Source organism: Arvicanthis niloticus, chromosome 8 (assembly GCF_011762505.2).
Source record: "Arvicanthis niloticus isolate mArvNil1 chromosome 8, mArvNil1.pat.X, whole genome shotgun sequence".
Taxonomy (NCBI): domain Eukaryota; kingdom Metazoa; phylum Chordata; class Mammalia; order Rodentia; family Muridae; genus Arvicanthis; species Arvicanthis niloticus.
The window spans coordinates 71,402,336-71,424,055 of record NC_047665.1 but is presented as its reverse complement, the minus strand read 5'-3'; the positions used below and the strand labels follow the sequence as shown (position 1 = coordinate 71,424,055).

Genomic DNA, 21,720 nt, shown 5'->3' with positions numbered 1-21,720 from the left:
ACAGTAAGATGTTATTTTTAAATCCACTTGCCTGTAATCTGCAGAATGACAGCATTTTAGCCCTAAAGGTAAATATGTATTTATAGAATGAGTATTGGTAGGATCACAAAGGTAATATAATCTGACTTTCATGCACACAATTAGAAAAATTTAAATACCATTAAAAAAAAGATTGAAAGTCCAAGAGGTCACAATACTGAGTTTCTGTTCAGCATGTGCAGTGAGTCTGGCTCTGAACCCAGTTTGATCTCTGTATGAAGAAGTTCTTTCCAAATTCACATGTGTAACATTGGATTACAGAATGGTTCCTTGTAGCTTGATTCACCTGTTTATAGCACAGTTGAAATTCTTTATTTTCTAAAAGGTAATTTTTTGTGTGTATGCGTATGTGTGTATGTGTGTGTGTTTCACCCAAAGGACAACCTTGGGAGTCATCCTCAGGAACAGTATCCACCTTGTTTGAGATGGAGTCTTGTTAGATTAAACAGAATCTGGTTACAGATGTCCCCCCTCCACATACCCCCCACCCCCGCCACACACACTGCATTATAAGTTTATGCCACCGTGCCTGGAATTTTTAGGTGGGTTCTGAAGAGTCACCCAGCAAGCACTTTGCCAACTGTGCTGTCTCTCTAACCCCCTAAGGTTTTTATCAGGTGTCTCTGTATCTAAAGCAATTTGTACCGTTAATTTGAATTATTTAATACTAATGTCCTAATGCATTGTGATATTTTTCAATTAAATGACATGATCATGATTAATTGATCTCAGAATATTCTCTTTGGTGTTTTAATATTTAATGAAATTCCTAGAGAAGCCAAGTCTCGAGTATAGTACAGGTTATGGAGGCAAAGCCTCTGTAGAAACAGCAAGAGAGAAGTTACATTGTTCCTTCCCAAGTATCCAAGACCACTACACCAGCCCACCAGTATGCAGCCTGATCTCCTCCCAAACCCACATACTGTTTCAGAGTAACACAGAAATGAAAGTCTTACATTTTCAGCCAGTACAAACAATTTTAAAAGCTGTTTGTGATCATACTTCCCTTTAGAAAGTTTTGTAGCAGCAGCCAGGCAGCTGATAGCCAGGGGCTGTGTCACCGCTGAGGACTGTTCTGTGCACTATGTTTTCAAGCAGCTGTAACTGCTGACGTGCACGGCCTTGTTAATGGACTGGCACCTGTGGCTTTAACTAAACAGACACTGGAAAATTACTGAATTTTGGAATTTTCTTTTTTGGAGGGGATTATTTCTTAATCTTTGAGGGAGGTTAGGATAATGGTTAGATAGCCCCAGTACCCCTACTATATCTAAACTATGAATCCAGGTCACAAATTCAGTTTCTCTTTCTGACTTCTTTCCTTCCTCCCCTGGCTTCTTTCTTGTGCTGGAGATCAGACCAGTGCCTGGTACTCTCCAGCATCTCACTGGCCTGTGCAATCTCAGGAACCTTTTCCACCACATCTAACAAAAATTTGCAGTGTTAGCATAAAAAGGCTGTAAGCTGTACCTAGAAAGTTCTAAGATTAAATCTTGGGCATAAAACAAATAGCTGAAACTGTCTTATTCTAGTAGAAGCCATGGTGAACGGATGATCTTCACTTCTGAGCAGAGATGGGATTTTCAAAGTTAGGAAGATTAAAAGTTAGAAGATTAAAATTTGCTTAAAATTGTTACATTGAGGGGCAAGCTACAGTTTAGTTTCCAGAACTTTAAAACATTAAAACAAGCCAGGTAAGGTGGCACATTCCTTTAATCCCAGCACTGAGTGGGCAGAGGCAAGTGGATCTCTGTGACTTTGAGGCCAGCCTAGTCTGCAAAAGGAGTCCAGGACAGCCAGGGCTGCAAAGAGAAAGCCTGTCTCAACAAACAAACAAACAAACAAACCACAAAAAAAAAAAAAAAACCAAAGGAAGATGAAGACAAAAAAATCAAAACATTACTAGAAAAGGTTTGCTTATTTTGCATTAATAAAGTTTAAGTTGATACGCTGGGAGATTAAAACCCTGTAATTTGTCTTATGGCTTACTAAAGTAATCCATAAGACAAATAATCATATTCTGATATTCTTATGCGTTTTGTCCTAAAACTGTTTAATACGAGTTTTTATCTCTGAATTGGTGGCATATTATAATGGGTCATGCCATTATGTGGGGTACTCTCTTTTGTGTGCCACCGAAGTCTGCTCCAGTGGTGTCTTTCGTATGGTTTGGTTTTGAAAGTGATGATCTTCGGAGTTACAGTTTCTTATTCAGTCGCTTGCCTCTCTGACATTATTGTGCTCGGTTTCAGTGACACTACACTAGAGCTCAGTGTTATGCCAAAGGATGAAGACATTCTTCAAGTGGTAAGTTTACTCTAAATAGACATTGTTTGGTAGACATGAATCGTAAGAAAATCTTGAAAGGAAAGTGAATTGCATTTTTAAAAGAGTCTAGAAAGCACAATCTCCTGGTTCACTTAACAGAATTGGATTTTTGTATGTTGTAACATTTTTAAAAAAGAGAGAGACTATTGTCCATTATTGAGAATTAATGACATGGGACTGTTGTATAATTCCATAGCTAACTCCCCTGGAGCGGAGGGCTGAACCTAGGCCCTTGAACTTGCTAGGCAAGCTTTCTACCATTGCGCTAATTCCCCGACCTCTAAGTTCACAGTGGACTGTTCAGTTCATTCTGGCTTCATGACCCACAGCACTTTAGATTTTACTTGGTATGTCTGAATGTTTTGCCTACATGTTTGTATGTGCACCACACGTATGTATGTATGCCACATGTGTGCCTGGTGTCCAGCAAGGTCAGGAGAGGATGTCAGATTCCCTGGAACCAGATTTGTGGATCACTGTGAGCCACCTTGTGGGTACTGGGACTTCAACCTCAGCCCTCTACAAAAGCAGCAAGTGCTTTGAACTGCTGAGCCAACTCTTTGGCCCAACCTAAGATGTGCATCTACTCAGTGGACTCGGCTAAATTTAATTTAATTTAATCAACCCTCATGACTCTGAAGATACTCAAGTATGCTAGATGTTTGGTCCTGGAAGTCTTTTCTATGCTATTTTGTATGGAAGCTCATAAGTTAAGCAGCTTGTTTAATGCAGTAGGAAAGATGAGAACACTGGTCTTAACCACTTGGACTGAGGCTGGTCTGAAACCAAAGCCACCCTCAAAACTGCCACCACATAATATGTGTGCTGGTGTTTTGCCTTTGTTCACATAGTTACTGCCGTAGGTATTCCTGTAACTCAGCATTTCTGGGACCCAAGTCCCGAGACCTATTTGCCATCATGTTTTTTGTTAAATTCGTTACTATTTTTAAACACTCATATGTTTTGTAATCAGCATAACATTCTATTTTAAATGAAATATACATTTGTCCAATGTCAGTCAAATCTTAAGGGAAGTGAGAGTAGGATCCTAATTCCAGAAATTTCCTTTGTGTTTTATAAGTTAGCAGCAGTTGCTTTTTTAAAAAAATTGTTATTGTTGTAATGCTGATCTTTCCACATATAAGCAAGTGCTGTAAACACTGGGGTAGTGCCCTGTGAGTTGTAATAATAGGATGGGTTTTGTGAAATGAGTCAGTAAAATAAGACTATTATATAAAAATAAATATTGTACCACAGGTGCCACCCTCTTCTCCCACACTCACAGTTGCCTTGTCAGCTTACAGTTTACTCCACAGGCAGGCATGCACCCCTGCCCTTCGCAAAGATGACGTCATTAAGTTAGTAAAGGTGAACTTGTATAAGCAAGAGTTTCAGTTTGTTTATTCCAGAGAGCATTTAACTTAGATTGGGGTCTCGTGTAGCCTGGACTAGCTTTGAATTAACTGTGTGGTCAAAGCTAGTCTTGATTTTTTTTTGATTTTTCTACTTCTATTTCCCAAGTGCTAGGATTACAGGCATATGCAATTAAACCCTGTTCTTTTTGTTTGTTTGTTTGTTTCTTCTTATTATTTTTGTAACTAGTTAATAATAACTATGCTAAGTTAATATATCTTATTATATAAGGTATGCTAAGTGATTTTGGTGTGATTGGTATAAACTACTCTGGAAAGTTACTACAGCTATCTTTGGATGGTCTTAGTCATGGTACCTCTACTGAAGACCCAGATTGTTTATAGTAATAAATGTTGCTTGATAGGGTCTTTGCAGTTATGATCTTGGCTGAGGAATTCTCTGTCTTGTCTTTCTCACTCCCCCCACCCCCCACCACAGTTTGTTTTTAAAAGTTTTGGTGTCTGGTAGGCTCTGTACGGTTACTACTTTTCTGTTTTTATTATGTTTAGCTTCAGCGTGAAGATACAAGCTTTTAAACTACTGTGAGATAAAATTAAAGTACAAGAGTAAAAAAGCTCAAGAATGAATGTAGAATGTTATATAAATGTTATATAAATGTAGAATGTTATATAAAGGACTAAAAGAAAACTGTGCAACAGTTAACCATACAACAGTTAACAGTCCAATAGTTAACCATACAACAGTTAACCATCCATTAGTTAACTGTCCAACAGTTAACCGTCCAACAGTTGGACTTGGTTTTTTGACGGTGTTCTATCTTAGGATGTCACCGTTGTCTTTGTCTATCAGAATGACCTATACGTATTTTGAAGTTAAGAGTACTTAAAAGCCATTTCTTAAGCATATTGATGACAGTGATCATATAATTTCAGGTAAATTTCTTCATACTGAATGACTTAATATCATCACATTAGAATATAAATTGACACCATTATATAAGAACATAATTACTTTGTTTTGCTTAAGGGGTATTTTGTGCCATTTAATTGGTACCCACTGAAAACTAAAAGTTCCCTGAAGGCTACTTAAAGCATTCACATGTAGGACTATGATTACTCATTGAAAGATTTGATGCCTATTAACCAAGCTCAGAGAGGAAGTACCACACAGTGACAGACATCAGCATGTTAGAATTATCAATCTAGTAAAATAATGTTTTTATATCCAGTGCTCATTCACCACAAAAAAACTGCATTCTGATCCTATCCAAGACTATAGAAGACTATAGAAATTTAAAGTGTTTTACAGATAACGTTTCTCCTCACATTTGAATAAATGAGTTACCTTTAAATTGCCACAGAATGGCTTTTTCATTTAAAAAAAAAAAAAAAAGCCATTTTTTGTATTAAAACCGGTGGGGATAGAAATGGGCTTCCTGAGGAGTAAGCATGTTTGTTCTCTTCAAATCCAGTGTATTCTAAGTGCAGTAGAGGATTGTCAAAACTCCCCAGTTTCCCTGACATTGCAGGCCGTGGGGACCTGCCCTCCTTTTCAGGCAGCGCAGGAGATTACACAAGCCCACTGCAGAAAACACTACAAGGCAGTCCACAGTGCTCTCTTCCAGACTATGTTTTGTCACAGAAAAGCAGTGACTTGGAAATGATTAGCATGAAAAAGCTAGGCTTATTATGTCCAGGTACATACCCACGATACACACTTCATGTTCAGATGAATAGCGTTTATGTTATAAAAATAATGGTGTGTGTGTGCATGTGTGTGTGCGTGTGTGTGTGTGTGTGTGTGTGTGTGTGTGTGTGTATGTTTACAGATTTAGCTTTGATATCTCAGTGCATTCCAGACTGTGTTCTATAATAGCCATTACCACAAAAAGTTTTACTCTGGAAGTGATATTTTTATAGCTAGTCAGTTATTTCATAAACTAATAAAACATTATAAAGGACATTGTGTTGAAAGATCTTAATTTTTGAGGGAAAAATCTAAACAAAACAGTTGTCCCACAGTGAAACCGCCCGTAGTCAGCTGGCAGCTTGTGGTTGTGCTCTGATTTACCAGGGAAGGAGGAGGTTGCACTACTTTAATGCATAATAGAGCATTCATTTAGTCTTCTGGAAGCAGAGATGGAAGGAGCTCAGAGGGAAAGAGAGGCAGTGATGCCGCTGACGGTGAAGGGAAGCTTTGTGGCAGATTACCAGATGGCAGTGCAGACCGGAGAAAATGCCTGTCGATGTGTGTTATCAGCCGTATTCTCTTCCAAGAGTGGGAGACAAATTCAATAAGAACCAGATAAAAGCTGGAGAACCAGATACCCGATTGGATTCTGAAGTTATTCTTTCGCTCCACTGCCTTTTACCTCTCTTGGTACCTTCCAGAGAAATCAGTATAGATGTATTTGTAGCTTGCTGTTTCCAGCACCAATATGACAACATGATTCTGTCTGTATACCAGTAAGCAGCTTCTGCTATGTTTTCCTATTTTCTGCTAGCTGCAATTTACAAAGGATGTCACAGCACTGGTAAGAGATGCACAGTAGCCGCTTCCTTGCTTTTAAAGTCATGTTTCATAGAGATTTGTAACAAGCCAATCTGTTTAACTGTACTAATGTGCAGAGGGTGTGTGTGATAATGATTTCCTTTCTCCTCTCTCTTTGTTTGTGTTTGTGCCCTCTGTAACTCGTTAAAGCATATTTATATGCATCTGTATTTTCTTAAGTACCTCACCTTCTCCCTCTCTCTCTCCCTAACCCTTTGGCATTATTTGGTAGCTGCACTTGAGTGTTGCAAGCTGTGTGCTGCAAAGGCAGGATGTGCTGCTTTGTGGATTAGCCTGCTTGATCAGGGATGATAGGCACCACACCTAACTGCCTTGGAGCCAAACACAGTCTCGTGTGGCATCCATGAGCTCTGTTTGTGTGGAATCTCTTTAATTAATTTCAGTTCTTAAATTTTTGAAAGTACTGTTAGATAATTCTGTAAATAACAGCTTTTTTAAAAACATGAGCTGCATGCATGCTTATTAGTAACCGAAAGATTCAAAAGTAAAAGACAAAATAAATTTATCAAGTAATGTTTGCATTAGTTTAATATGAAAAGTTTGTATCAGAAACATGAATTGCCCCTTTCATATTTTTTTGCTTTTGGTATGTGCTACTTAATTTCTTAAACACGCACATTCACTGACTTTAAATATGAAAATATTTTCTGTGGCTCTTTAGGGGCTTAATTTTAAAGATGGATTATTTTTAATTCTTTGTAGTTAATTGACTAGTCATTTCAATACATGTTTAATTTGTATTACTGCCTTAAATAACAATGTATTTGGGTAAGGCTCTTACTATTTTGACCTTCTTCCTTGTAAACATTAGGAATCTTCTTTTGCTGGGATTTAATAGGCAGCCATTTAACATGTTGACTGCTGAAAAAAATCTTAAAGCTTAAATGGGGAGACTTTAGAATTAGCATGGCTCTGTGTGGTTGGTCATTTGCTATGTGTCCTGAGCCTTTTGAAAAAAAACTAATGATTGCCGGTTTTTGTGGGTATGTAGCATGTTCAACAGTTTATTCGAGTCCTCTAAGGGGAAGGGAGATGGGGAGGGACTCTGTGAAGGGGAATGGGTGGGAAGCATTTGGGATGGAGAGAGAGAGAGAGAGATTGAGAGATTGAGAGAGAGAGAGAGAGAGAGAGAGAGAGAGAGAATGAATGAGAATATGAATGAGAATGAATATGATTCTTAAGAATGTCCCCTGTGCTGTGCTGCACATGCATGCAATAGTGAGCACCATTCAGGATTAAGGTAGGGTAGTCAAATAGTGAATGACAAACATGAAAATTATTGTGTGACACTCTCTGTAATTTCTATACAGGCATATTCTCAAGATGCCTACCTGAAAGGCAACGAAGCGTACAGTGGCAATGCCCGTAACATACCTGAGCCTCCACCAGTTTGCTATCCCTGGTTACCATCTACTCCTTCAGCCACGGCACAGCCGGTGGAAATATCTCCTCCTGACTCCTTATCGAACAAACAGCAAAGCAGTACACCAGTCCTGACACAACCCGGCAGGGCCTATAGAATGGAAATACAAGTGCCTCCATCACCAACAGATGTTGCAAAGTCCAACACAGCCGTATGTGTTTGCAATGAGAGTGTGAGGACTGTCATTGTGCCTTCTGAGAAGGTGGTAGACTTGCTAGCCAATAGAAACAACCCGTCAGGTCCTTCACATAGAACTGAAGAGGTAAGGTATGGTGTAAATGAGCAGGCCTCTACAAAAGCAGCGTCAAGAACCACATCACCGGCATCAGTTCCCACTGCCCATCTGATTCATCAGACCACAGGCTCCAGATCATTGGAACCTTCTGGAATTTTACTTAAATCTGGAAATTACAGTGGACATTCAGAAGGAATCTCAAGTAGTAGATCACAAGCTGTGGATTCTCCTTCTGTGTCTGTCAATCACTATTCCGCAAACTCCCATCAGCACATAGACTGGAAAAATTATAAGACTTACAAAGAATACATTGATAATAGGAGATTGCACATAGGTTGTCGGACAATCCAGGAAAGATTGGACAGCTTACGAGCTGCATCTCAGAGTGCAGCAGACTATAACCAGGTGGTACCCACCCGCACTTCTCTGCAGGTACGACGTCGAAGTACCTCTCATGACCGAGTGCCCCAGTCTGTTCAGATCCGGCAGCGCAGTGTGTCTCAGGAAAGACTGGAAGATCCTGTGCTGATGAAGTATTGCCCAAGGAGTGCGTCTCAAGGAGCACTGACCTCCCCACCTGTTAGCTTCAGTAATCATAGAACTCGTTCCTGGGATTACATCGAGGGACAGAGGGAAGCCACGACCGCTGTCAATTCTGAAAGTCAGACCCCTGACTCAAATGGGGAACGAAAACAGACTTACAAGTGGAGTGGCTTCACTGAGCAGGATGACAGACGAGGTATTCATGAGAGACCTAGGCAGCAAGAAATGCACAAGCCTTTCCGAGGCTCCAATTTGACTGTGGTTCCTGTTGTTAATTCTGATAACAGGCGACTGGGTGGGAGAGGAGTGGGACCTGTTTCACAGTTTAAAAAAATCCCACCAGACCTAAGACCACCACATTCCAACAGAAATTTTCCAACTACGAGTGGGATGTCACTGCCACGGGGTATTGCACAAGACAGGTCCCCGCTCGTGAAAGTCCGAAGTAATTCTCTGAAAGCACTGCCTCCACCTATCTCAAAACCATCCTTCAGCCAGCACTCACTGGCTTCCACGAAAGACCAAAGGCCTGTCAATCATTTGCATCAACACAGTGTGCTGAGTCAGCAGACACGGTTCAGGTCTGAAAACACCTTCGAGCACCAGCTGGAGACTGAGGTATCTTCGTGTTTACCAGCAGCTTCTGCTAAGACCAGTCCTCAGCACAGTGAGAACTTGGGGGCATCAGATTTAGAATTACCTGCCAGTCCAAGGAATACAGGTCTGAACTTGGAGGAGGCTGAAATTCAGCAGCCAGATGTGCTAGATAATAAAGACTCTGTCATCCTAAGAGAGAAACCCCAGTCTGGCCGCCAGACGCCACAGCCTTTAAGACATCAGTCTTACATCCTGGCAGTGAATGACCAGGAGACCGGGTCAGACACCACCTGCTGGCTGCCAAATGATGCTCGCAGAGAGGTCCATATAAAAAGAATGGAGGAGAGGAAGGCTTCAAGCACCAGCCCTCCTGGTGATTCCCTGGCTTCCATCCCTTTTATAGGTGAGCTCATTCAGAGGCAGTGCACAGCATCAGCTAGTGTTTTAAGAAAAGGAGTATTTGTATTCCATAAGCACAGGAATCTTAAACTGTGCATGCGTTTAAAGCATTTTAAGTGTTGTATACGTGTTTATTTTCAATGCCAGGGATTGACCCCAGGGCCCTGTGCATCTAGACGGGCACTAAGCCACAGGAGCCCATTCTAAATGTATAAGTTGTGCTTCAGTCAGAGCAGTTGGCTCCTTTTCCATCTTAAATATGTTTCTACTAGCCATTTTCCTTTAAAAGTAAGCTTGCATCTAGTGTGTATTTGACACAAGGTGTTGTAGCCCAGGCTAGATTTGAATATATGGTTCTGTCTCCTCTGCTTGACCAGGGCCCTCTGGGTTTACATGTGAGCTTCTCTGCCCTCTTTTGTTAGTCTTTTTTGTTGTTGTTGTTTTGTTTTTGTTTTTCAAGACAGGGTTTTTCTGTGTAGTCCTGGCTGTCCTGGAACTCACTCTGTAGACCAGGCTAGCCTCGAACTCAGAAGTCCACCTGCCTCTGCCTCCCAAGTGCTGGCATTAAAGGTGTGTGCCATCACCGCCCGGCCTCTTTTGTTAGTCTTGGTTAAATCAGTTCCTACCATCTGTGGTCAAGAGGCTCAGCAGAGCCGTTGTTCATAGTTGTTGATGTACCTGAATCAACAGCAGCCAGGCTTTGCCCTTGGTTTGTCTGTAGTAAACGCTTGTTGGGGAAGACTTGGGCAGGGTCTCCTGAGTGGTCACCACACCGGATGGGCCTTTTGGTGATACAGCTACCTTTGAGTCACTCCTGCTCCTGTAGGTAGCTCGCACTCATGTTCCTGTAAGTGAACACTGGAGACTCTAGTGGTTCACTGAGGTTTAAAACAAACCGAGTTTTGTATAAACGAAAACATGAGGCAGGAGAGCTGTCTTATGGTTTTACTACTGTGAACAGACACCATGACCAAGGCAACTCTTGTAAGAACAACATTTAATTGGGGCTGGCCTTCAGGTTGAGAGGTTCAGTCCATTATCATCAAAGTGGGAGCATGGCAGTGTTCAGGAAGGCATGGTGCAAGAGGAGCTGAGAATTCTATGTCTTATTCCAAAGGCAAACAGGAGAAGACTGACTTCCAGGCAGCTAGGACAAGAGAATTAAAGGCCATGTTCACAGTGAGACACCTACTCCAACAAGTCCACACCTCCTAATGGTGCCACTCCTTGGGCCAAGCATCTATCAACCATCATAAGAGCTGTGACCATTAGTAATGAGCCCTGCATTTTAGCAGTGTCTTCTCCTTCTTAGCCTTATACCTCTGTGGATTTTATGTGGGCATTTACTTTGTTACAGGGATAATCTGGGGAAGGATTTGGAACGTTTTCAGGTGCACACCGTAGTCTGTATCACCTGTCCTACCTACGAGTCATTAGCCTCTCCCTTTCCCCTAGTACTGTCCTCACACAGCATCCAGCAGGAGGTCACACCCTCTCAGTCTTCCTGTTTCCCTCCCATCTCACCTAAAATAGACATGAACTATGGAGTCTGCTGTGGCGAGCCCGTGCACCCTGCTCTGGCTCTCTTCAGTGATCTTGCTCCCACTAGGATCTTTCATGTGCCTCCTCTCTCCTACCTTCCCAGACTCCTTGCTATCTCATGATCTGTTAGACATGCTTGGGGCAGCACAGATAACCAGAGGTGCCTCTGCTGGGCTGTATTTCACTGCCCAGTCAGATATCCCAAACCTAGTCGGGTTTTTCTTATTGTATCTAAACTAGCTGCTTCATATGCATGCTCAGATGGGCAGCAGTCAGGTGCACATCTCTATGAAGCACAACACCCTGAGTGCCGAGACTATACATATAGTTGACATCATTGTTCCCTGTGCCTAGCGCACTGCCTGGGTAAAGAAGGCACTCACTCAGGAGATACATGTTAACATAGCAGCTGATAACATGAATGATGCTTTGAGATGATTAAATGTACAAAAAGAAAATGAAGGGAGGGAAGAGAAAAGAAGGAAGGTGGCTAATTATGTCATAATGATTGTGCAGTCCTGAGACATCTACAAATACACAGTTTCGATAGATTCACTTAACACTGTCTCCATTTTTATAAATGAGAAGTTTATAAAGGTGTTTTTTTATAAAAGCACTTGGGCTCTAGGCTAGCTTAATTCAGTGCTGGGCACACTCCAGGGGCATTGTTTTCTACAGAGCACATTGTGAAGAGGGACCTGCATCGAGTTACACAGGTCCTCGTCTTACCAGTTGGTGAAAGATTCCCCTTAGCTCTTAAAGTGATGGCTGTCAGTGAACAGTATTTCTTACTCTTTCTTTCTCAAGAAACTTAGCTGCTAACTGTTAGGTGTCAGTATCCAAATCAGCTTAAGAGGCGGAGTCTGCATGGTGTCAGAGTTTTATAAATAGAATATCTTCATGTTCAGCATTGTGGGGAGGGCTCCAACCAGACTTGGACCCACACTCGTGCTTGCGTCTTTACTGCCAAACCTGCTGACTCGTTCCTTTTGTCCACAAACAGAAATTCTGGACTGATGATTGGGCTGTGTGTTTTCAATTTAAAGTCCTACGCTGTATTTCACAGGCCACTAAGATCTTACCACAATGACAGCATCACATTTTCTTCCTGCATAGTGAGAATATTGCAATCAGATGACAGATTTTTTTTTAAGTGCTGGCTATCATCTATTAATATTTAATCTGTTTAGTCCTATGAAGTACAGAGATAAAATAAAAATCAATTATTTCATTAAAAAGTAGCCGGTAACTAAGATCTAGAGTAGTCATCTGTATAATTCTGTATATAAGCAGGCTAATAAATGCGGCACACAATGCACTTACAGCCTTACAGTTTCTTTTATCTTGATTGTTGTTACTTGAAAACATTAGATACTAGTGCCCTCAAATACCAAGTGCCTTGTCTTCCCAAAACATCAGTGTGGGGCCCATTCACTTATTTAGCTGTCTAGCAGGCAGAACTAATGTGTTATAGGCAGAAGGTTCCCTTTGTATTTTATTACACATTGAACTTGTAACATCAGTCTTAAACTATAGTGATGTAGAAAAGTTCAACATTTCCTTCTAAATCAAGAATATTAATTATTAGCAGTAGTTTGAAAATCTGTTGCACATATACATATACTTTACAACTCTACCTATGTCTTGAGGAAACCTTCAGATTCCTTTTTAGGCAAATAGAAAAGCCAAACTGATTATCGGTTTATAAAATGGAAACAGAGTAGGCTAGGCCACACAGATCTGTCTTGTTAAAAACAAGAATGGAGCTTTATGTATTTTTATTTACTTTTGTTGATTTCAATTTTTAAAAAAGGATATTTGCTACATTTGAATGGTTTTTTAAATATTTCTGTCAGAACTCAGTTTATTTTTGAAGGCTGACCCTCTGTCCCCTACACTAGAGCACCTTGCTCTAACACAGGGTGTTGACTAAGAGAAGAGGGACATGGGCAAAGGGTGTAGGAAAAAAAGTTCCTTTCAGTTTTATTTAAAAAAAAAAAAAAAAAAAAAAAAAAAAATCTGTAATGGTCTTTTGCCGCCATGTATGTTTGTGCAGCACATGTGTGCAGTACCTGAAGAAGCCAGAGAAGGGCATTACTAGTTACAGAAGCCTTTCCTAGAGCTGGGCGGCGGTGGCGCACGCCTTTAATCCCAGCGCTTGGGAGGCAGAGGCAGGTGGATTTCTGTTCGAGGCCAGCCTGGTCTACAGAGTGAGTTCCAGGACAGCCAGGGCTACACAAAGGGGAAAAAGAAAAAAAAAAAAAAAAAAAAAACCAGAAGCTTTTCCTAGTTACAGACACCTGTGACCTGTGACTAGAAACTGGTTCCTCTAGCAGAGCATCCAGTACGCTTGAGCACTGAACCACCTCTCCATCTCCTGTCTCTTGTTTTGTTTAGTTCTGTTTCTTTTCTTTTTTTCTTCCTTTTTTCCCTCTCTTTCCTCCCCTCTCCTTGTCTCCCCTTCCCCTTTCACCCCCTCCCTACCTTTCTCTTTTCTTTTTGTTTTTTTGAGACAGAGTCTCATGTAGCTCTGGCTGGCCTGAAACTCACTATGAAGACTCAGAGTGACCTTGAAATGACAAACATCTTCCTGCCCCTGCCTCCCGAGTGCATGTGCCACTATGCCCAGCTTTCTTTCATTTTTAATCTACAGTTGTAAATGCTTATGGGATGATACAAGGTGATATTTTTTAAAGATTATATTTATTTATGTTATATATGTGAGTACACTGTAACTGTCTTCAGACACACCAGAAGAGTGTTCTGAACACACACCACAGATGGTTGTGAGGCACCATTGTGCTAGCTGGGAATTGAACTCAGGGCCTCTGAAAGAGCAGTCAGTGCTCTTAACCGCCGAGCCACCTCTCCAGCCCCACAAGGTGATATTTGATCATATACATTGTACAGTGAGTAGATGAGTTGATTGGCATTTCCGTCTCCTCTCAACGTTTGTTATTTCTTTATGACGTATGCATTCAAACCTCTTTCTAAGTATTTTTGAGAACACAATTTATTGCTAATACTCTCCCACTGGTGCTGTAAAATTCCAGAATTTATTCCTCCTGTATAACCCAAGCTTTGTGCCTTTTGGCCAGTCTCTCCTTAGCCCTCTGCTTCTTGTCTAGCCTCTGATAACCATGTGAGATAAATCACAGCCTTCTGCTCCTGACTTAATTCACTTAGCAAAACACACCCTCAGATTCACTTATGTGCAAATAATGGTTGTTTTTAATATCATCTCATGGTATTCTGGCAGGAGCGTGCGTGCGTGTTTGCTCCACATTATATTTGTGTCTTGATCCCAACCGTGGACCCTTCAGTTGATTCCCTCTAAGCTCTTGTGAATAACACTGTGGTATACCTGGGAATTCAGATGCCTCTCCAACATGCTGATGTCACTCCCCTTGGATCCAGTAGTGTGATTGCTAGATCACATGGGAGTTCTGTTTTCATTTCGGTAAAGAATCTTCATACTGTTCTGCATGTTCCCACTAACAGCGTGGGAGGATTACCTTGCACATCCTTGCCAACACTTGTTACCTGAGTCTTCTGGGTAATAGCTGGAGTGAGGTGATAGCCCAGTGCAGTTGTGGTTTGTGTTTTCTGCTGGTGTTTGTTCAAAGGCCTCTGGTAGTGTGTGCATCTTCTTAGAAATGTGATTGTCTAGTCAGATCTTTTGCTCATTCTAAAATCAGCTTATTTGATTGGTGATGGTGTCTATTGAGTCCCTTAAATAGTCCAGACATTTTGAGTGCTTGTCCAGTGTATAGTTTGTAAATGGTTTTTCTCATTTTTGTATATTCTCTTCACTTTGATTATTTTCTTCTAATTTTGTTATAATCCCATTTATTTTTGTGTGTGTTGTCTGCTCTTTTGGTGACTTATTTAAAAAACCAAATCCTTGTCCAAATTAACATCACAGAGCTTTTCTCATTTTTTTCTTTTCTGGTAGTTTTGTACATGCCAGACATACGTGTAAGACTGTGATGCTTTTGAGTTGGCTGTTGTATATAGAACTGGTCTGATTTCTTCTGGGTATTGATATATTTCCCCAGTAGCTGCATCTTGGAGAAACCACCCAGCCCTCATCTCCCAGTCTTCCTACCTGGTCTTTTAGATGTAAGGGGGCGGTCTCATCTGTGAGGCTGTTGGTTTTTCACAGGAACTGATAGCATCAAAACTGTAGATTGCTTGGGTAGCATGGACATTTTTCACAACATCCAAGCCTCTGTAAGACAAGGCATCCTTGTAGCTGCTGTTTATGGAATTCTTTGATTGGTACCTTATGACTTTTATACAGTGACCATTTATTATTTGCTTCTTTCGTTTTTCAAGATTCTCATTTTTGTAACCAATTGTAAATGGGACTATTTTCATGACATTTTCAAATAACCCAAAAGCTGCTGATGAGTGTGTAGAAATTCAGCCAAGTTTTGTATGTTGGTGGTTGTTTGTTTTATATGTTGGTGGTGTTTTGTGTCCTGAAATTTGACCAAATTTATTTGTAATAACAGTTTGTTGTTTTTATTTTTTATTATTGTTGTTGAGTTTATTTCCAAGATAGGGACCCAGGAGCCCAGGCTGAGCTAGAACTCTATAGCTGAGAATGACCTTGGCCTGCCTTTATCCTGCCTTTATCTCCTGGTGCTGGAAATGGAGTTGTGTACCACCATACTTGCTTTATGAAGAGCTGGGCTCCAACCCAGGCCTTCATGCATGTTAGGCAAACACTACCAACCTAGCTACATCTCAACCTATGTCCTAAAGCTTTTTGATGGAGTCTTCATGGCAAAGAAGTGAGACAGCTGGTCGCACTGTCTGCAGCGGGCAACCAGAGACAGATAGAAGGTGGTACTCAAGAGTTTCCTGTTTTGGTCTGACACACCTCTCCATTGCCTGTGCTGCCCATACTAAGTTACACCTTTCTGGGAATATTCTCTTAGACACACCCAGAGAGTTTGTTTCCATGGTGATTCCATATCTGAGCATGTTGACAGTATTTATCATCACAATGATCATGTCATCTGCAAACAAAAGATGTTACCATTTTTTCCCAGCTGTAATGGCTCTCTTGCTGTCTCATGATTGGTTCCTGTTGTTTAGTGTAACTAAGAGCTGCTCACTTGTTTATCTTTTCATGGAATTAGTTTTTTATTTCGTTGGTTCTTTGTATTTTTTTCTTTCTATTTAATTTCTGCCCTCTAATTATCTTTGCACAGTGCTGGCAGAGGCCAGGAGAAGGTGTGGGGTCCCCTGGAGCTGGAGGTTTTTGCATATTGTGCTGTCACTTTGATTTGACTCGGGGAGTTTTTTCCCTTCTTTCTTTGGTGACCCATTTACCATCCAGTCAACAGGTTCCTGGCTGTTCTATGGTTCTGTTGGTGCAGACTTCTGGTTTTTATCCCACATGGTCAGTTGAATTCAGGAAATACTTTCCACAGTCCTGTGCTTTCACACTTGCTTTGTGTCCTGTTATTTGATCTCTTCTAGAGAAAGTTGCATAATCTGCTGAAAATGTCTGTCCTGCAGTGGTAGGATGAAATGTTCTGTAGATACTGTAGGTAAGAGTTCAGAAGTTGCCCACTCTTACTGTATTGGGATTACTTTGTGTCTTCATATATAGTAGTGTTTCAAAACCGGTAGCTCTAACATAATAGAAAAGTGTACATAATCTAAAAGAGAATAAAAATTTTATTTCTCAGAGTAATCTAAATTTGAGGTAAAGCAGTTATATTTTTAAAAATTATAGCCTCTTTTTCAACGTACTGATTAAGGATGTATATTATTAAAAATGCAAACAATACTGAAATGATCGTGATAGTGTTTCTTCCACTGAAACAGAAAATTATCCCTCTTCTTCCCTTTTGAAAACAGACACATGAAACTCAGGTGATTTATATTCCATGTGTTTCAAATTCTTTTTCAAACATGTCAAGGTAGATGACAGAACTTGCTGCACAAAGTTGTTCTCTGACCTGCACACACATGTTGTGGCACACATGCCAACATGTAAACATCATACACAGCTTCAACAATAATAATTAAAATTTTAAATTATTTATTTATGTGCAGCAGTGTTTTCCCTGCACATATGTCTGTGTACCACATGTGTGCCTGGTGCCTGTGGATTCCCTGGGGACACATGGTTGTCAGGCGCTATGTGGGTACTGGGAATTGAACCTTGCTCCTGTGGACCAATAGCCAGCGCTCTTAACCCTGAGCCATCATCTTTCCAGCCCCTAGATTTTTAAAACTTACTTTATGTATACATCATTTGAAAAAAGTTACATTTTCAAGAAATTAAATCATAATTATAGTTTTAATTATACTAGTTCTTGTAAAATTAAATTTTATATTCTTCAGGCAAGTCTCCTTACTTTTGAACAAAGAATTATTGGATTCTCAATGTTTGATACATAATACTGTCATACGTGTTTAGTAAAAGTAGCTCAGACATGTTTTCAGAATCACTTATTTGGCTAAAATTTTAAACAGCTGCTCTTTTTAAAAAAAAAAAAAAAACCTGCAAAACCATGATCATCAACGTTTACTGCTTTTATCCATAAAATAGAAATGTTACAATTTCTCATTAGTTCTTTTTGCTAAAATACTGATCATTAAAATGATAGGATATTGTTACAATTTGTTTTTGACCTTCTGAACCAAATAATCAAGATTCAGTTTTATATAATTATAATTTATTGGTAAAGGATTTCATGATGGAACATTTATATAGTACTAGCCTCTTATTAAATCATATTCTCTTATCCTAAAATATTAGCACTTAAATAATTGATGTTTTTACAAAAGTAGGAATTTAGAATGAAGCTCACTAATGGGAAGGCAGGTGCTGAGTAGGACTCTGTCAGGCTTGCTTTTAGATGACACTGTTGAGTTAGCCTGCAAAGTCACAAGCTTGAGGGCTTTGTATTAAAGGAAGTGGGATATGTAAACCATTTACTTGTGCTAGCACATAATAAGCACCAGTAATGTTAGATGTCATGCATGCACACACATTTGTCTGACAGATGATGAGAGACTTGGAGATGGTAAAGACTCACAGCACAGAATTGACCTTTTTGTGATTTACACAAAAATCCAGTTACCTTTTTGGGGGTGTTGTTGTTGTTGTTATTTTGTCTTTTTTTTTTTTTTCTTTTCCAGAGCTGAGGACTGAACCCAGGGCCTTGCGCTTGCTAGGCAAGCGCTCTACCACTGAGCTAAATCCCAACCCCTACAAAAATCCAGATAGAGTAGAATGGTCTGGTAGCATGGAACTTCTGGCTGCTAGTGATTGGGCTTTGCTATCTTCCTACAAAAATTAAAGGGGGGGTGGGGGTGGAGTGACGGCATGAGATGAACGGACACATGATGACATGGGACACAGGAACTGAGGGACTTGAAAGGGAATTTTTGTGTTATGTCTGATTATTTTCTTTAGTCTATTTGGGTTCTGAATTCCTAGACATTGCTTGCTTTTATTTACTAGCTAGGAATAAATACTCATTTTTCTTCTTTTAAGAGTTATTGGCATCACTTGAGGAGTGGTGGTGTGGGATGAATTTTAACCCAGCTGTGTCATTGACTGGCCGTTTGATAGCTCTTCGGGTAACAGTAGTGGACTCTGGAGTTTTTCAGGTTCTAGTCATTGTTTTCCCTCCTTTCAGATGAACCAACCAGTCCTAGCATCGACCACGAGATTGCACACATTCCTGCATCTGCTGTCATCTCCGCCTCTACCTCCCAGGTCCCCTCCATTGCAACGGTTCCCCCCAGCCTCACAACCTCTGCTCCTTTGATTCGACGTCAGCTCTCCCACGACCAAGGTACGTGTAAAGTGGGTCTGCACACCATACCTCACAGTGCATGCTGAACAATCCTTTCCCACTGAAAGTCTGCAAAACCACTTGAAAGTGTGAATGCTGGATTTCATTGCAGAGTCTGTTGGACCTCCCAGCCTGGATGGCCAGCACAACTCTAAGACAGAAAGATCTAAGTCCTATGATGAAGGACTGGATGATTATAGAGAAGACGCAAAATTGTAAGTCTCAGATTACTATTTTAGGTGTTTTTATATGAATGGTATTTATCATGAGCTTGCTTTATAAACCCTGAATGTAAGATGGTCTTATTTCCTAACTTTGACATTAGAAATGCAAATCAAATAGTATCAAAGTAACATCTAGTTGGATTAAGAAGTAATATTTTTATTTTATATAGTAAGATGTTATTTTATATATTATAGATATAAGATACTTCTACCTTAGACTTGTAGCTTTTTAGAACTATTTAAACATAAGAATCACATCCAGATGAATGGATATGTTGTAATTATTTTTATAAGCAGATTGATAGCTTGGTATACACCTGAGTTGGTAGATCCTTCCATTCAGATATTCTTGCCACATTACTCTCCATACTTGTTTAATATCTCGCTGAGTAATTATTCTATAGTTGTCATTTAGATTAGTAGACATTTGGAATTGTGCCCTCATAAACACTACTTCATGACTATTCTTACCATATACACACATACACATACTAGGTAAGAATATGTATATGTATGTGTATGTAGTATATGTATGCAAATAATGGACAATTGGGTCAGTACATTTCAAAAGGTGAATTTTTATTTTAATAATGTATGGTCAGTGGCCCTTCCTTTTTTAAAGACTGTTAAATTGTGTTCTTGCTAGCTGTGTACAGAAGCTTTGATGTTCGGACTTGTGAGTTTGTTTTAGAGCCGATGAAGTTGGTAGTTTAGTGCTGGGTCACAGGTCTGACATGAGCAGCTGCTCAGGCTGCCCATTGTTGCCTTTGCCGAATTTTCTCTCTGCCTCCTCTGCTCTGAGAGTTCTAGGTAAAGACAAGAACAAGAAATGCTTTACTGTGAAGGGTTGTAGTTCTTTTCTTAATATTTTTCATTTGGTTTTCTTTAATTTTTAATTGGAAAAATGTTTAAAATATTTGTATTCAGTTACAGTTAGAAAATATTTTTATAACTTTAGAGATTTGAATCACATTGCAAAAAAGACCATCTCAAAATAATAATTTTATGTGTTTACTTCTAAAGTTTTTGTCTTTTTTTACCTACAACGTTGATTTCTCTGTAATTGAGGCACTTTAATGAAGAGGTGAAGTGCTAACTGTAGCTTTTAGGATTGTTGCTACATCAGAGCACCTGACACCACCATTCCCACTTACAATTTAGCACATGTAAAGATAGTACATATGTAATTTGTTCTATTTGGAAGTTACATTCTGTTTAGTGGATTTATTATTGTTCATGTGTATCAGTTTCTAGTTAATGATAGTGATTTTATGTTTTCACTGAGGCAGTGCTGTTGCTCGTTATGATGTATTCTTTCAAAACTCTACTAATTATTTGAACCTTAAAATTTTTTTTTCAAGTTCTTTTTGTGTGGGTATTTTCATTGACATAGTGTCTCTTTATAGGTTAGTTTAGGAAATGCTGACATCTTTCAGAACAGTGAACCTTTTACCTAGGAGCACCCCATCCTTCTTACTGTCACCTCTGTTGAGTATTCTACATTTCTAGCACACTGTCATTTATATTCTAACTAAATGAGTTCTTCTAGGACTAGTCGCATAAGAGCGGTTCCTGTGAGATACGGCCAGGGCACAGTGTTCCAGCTCAGTAGGAATTTTCCTAATGATACCAGGTTGGAAGTGTGGCCTGTTTGAGCCCTTTGCTCCCTTCACTAAAATGTGTCAGTAACTGTTGCACTCCAGGCTCCTCCCTACACGGGCCATGCACAGCTCACATCAAAGATTGCAGCACTGTATGTTTCCTCGTTTAAAAATATTTAATGTATATACATACAGTGTTTCAGGCTATATTAACTCCCATTGCCGTCTCTTGTCCCCTCTGCCACCTGCTAAACTCCTTCTCCAGACCCCACTCAGCTCCATGTCTGTGTGTGTATGTCCACTGAGTTTAATCAGGGAAGCTTGCATGAGCATGGGTGGAGTTACTTACTGTGGCGGGACCAGCTTCCCACACCCGTGAGCCTGCAGGCAGTGCTCCTCCTCACTGTCTTCACTGCCGGCTGGTGGCTGGTGCGTTTCTGTGTGAATGGGGAGGTTAGTTTTGATCTTTCCAAGGATGGTGGACTGCAGTGTTATTTGAATTATGCAACTAATGGTGTCCTCTGCATTGCTTTTAGCTGTTCTTTGTTCATGTGGGTTTTTACCTTTTCTTGAGAGTGTTTAGTATATTTTGCATAGATTCTTTAATAATCCCAGTGTCCAGATTATTTCTGTATCTGGTTTTATGATCATCCATATCTTGAAACTGAGTTCCTTTTCTTTTGAGTGTCTTTATTACCACTTTATTTTTATTGAAAGCTAGACACTGCAGGTACACAGAGATTTGGGTCCGTGTTACAATATTTATTCCCAGAGTTGGGCATAAATTGTGAGACAGGCTCTCTGTAGGAGTCTGGCCCTTTAGTCCTATCCTGTCTCCTGGTAATTCTCAGGATGAAGTTTATATACTTCCTTCTAATTACTTTTTTGTTTTAGGTGGTTTTTGAGAGAACAGTGATATATTTAGTCACTTCTTAAAAGCTTAATTATTTTGAAGAATTAATACAAACCTGTCTTCTGACAGCATTTGTTTTTCCCCTTCTTGAAAGCACTCAAG

At 40.0% G+C, this 21,720-nt stretch overlaps 1 protein-coding gene across 5 annotated transcripts in view; it reads left to right on the top strand.

The window, feature by feature from the left end:
- Arhgap21 (Rho GTPase activating protein 21) overlaps positions 1 to 21,720 on the top strand; it is a 122,328-nt gene that overhangs the window by 80,058 nt on the left and 20,550 nt on the right. For 3 of the 5 annotated variants that reach the window (XM_034509890.2, XM_076939596.1, XM_076939592.1), the window contains 5 exons: positions 2,292 to 2,346; positions 6,245 to 6,274; positions 7,623 to 9,513; positions 18,722 to 18,880; positions 18,993 to 19,095. In XM_034509890.2, the coding sequence (XP_034365781.1) occupies positions 2,292 to 2,346; positions 6,245 to 6,274; positions 7,623 to 9,513; positions 18,722 to 18,880; positions 18,993 to 19,095 (2,238 nt within the window). The remainder of the gene's footprint in view (positions 1 to 2,291; positions 2,347 to 6,244; positions 6,275 to 7,622; positions 9,514 to 18,721; positions 18,881 to 18,992; positions 19,096 to 21,720) is intronic. The other 2 variants (XM_076939594.1, XM_076939593.1) reach the window with 1 other exon arrangement.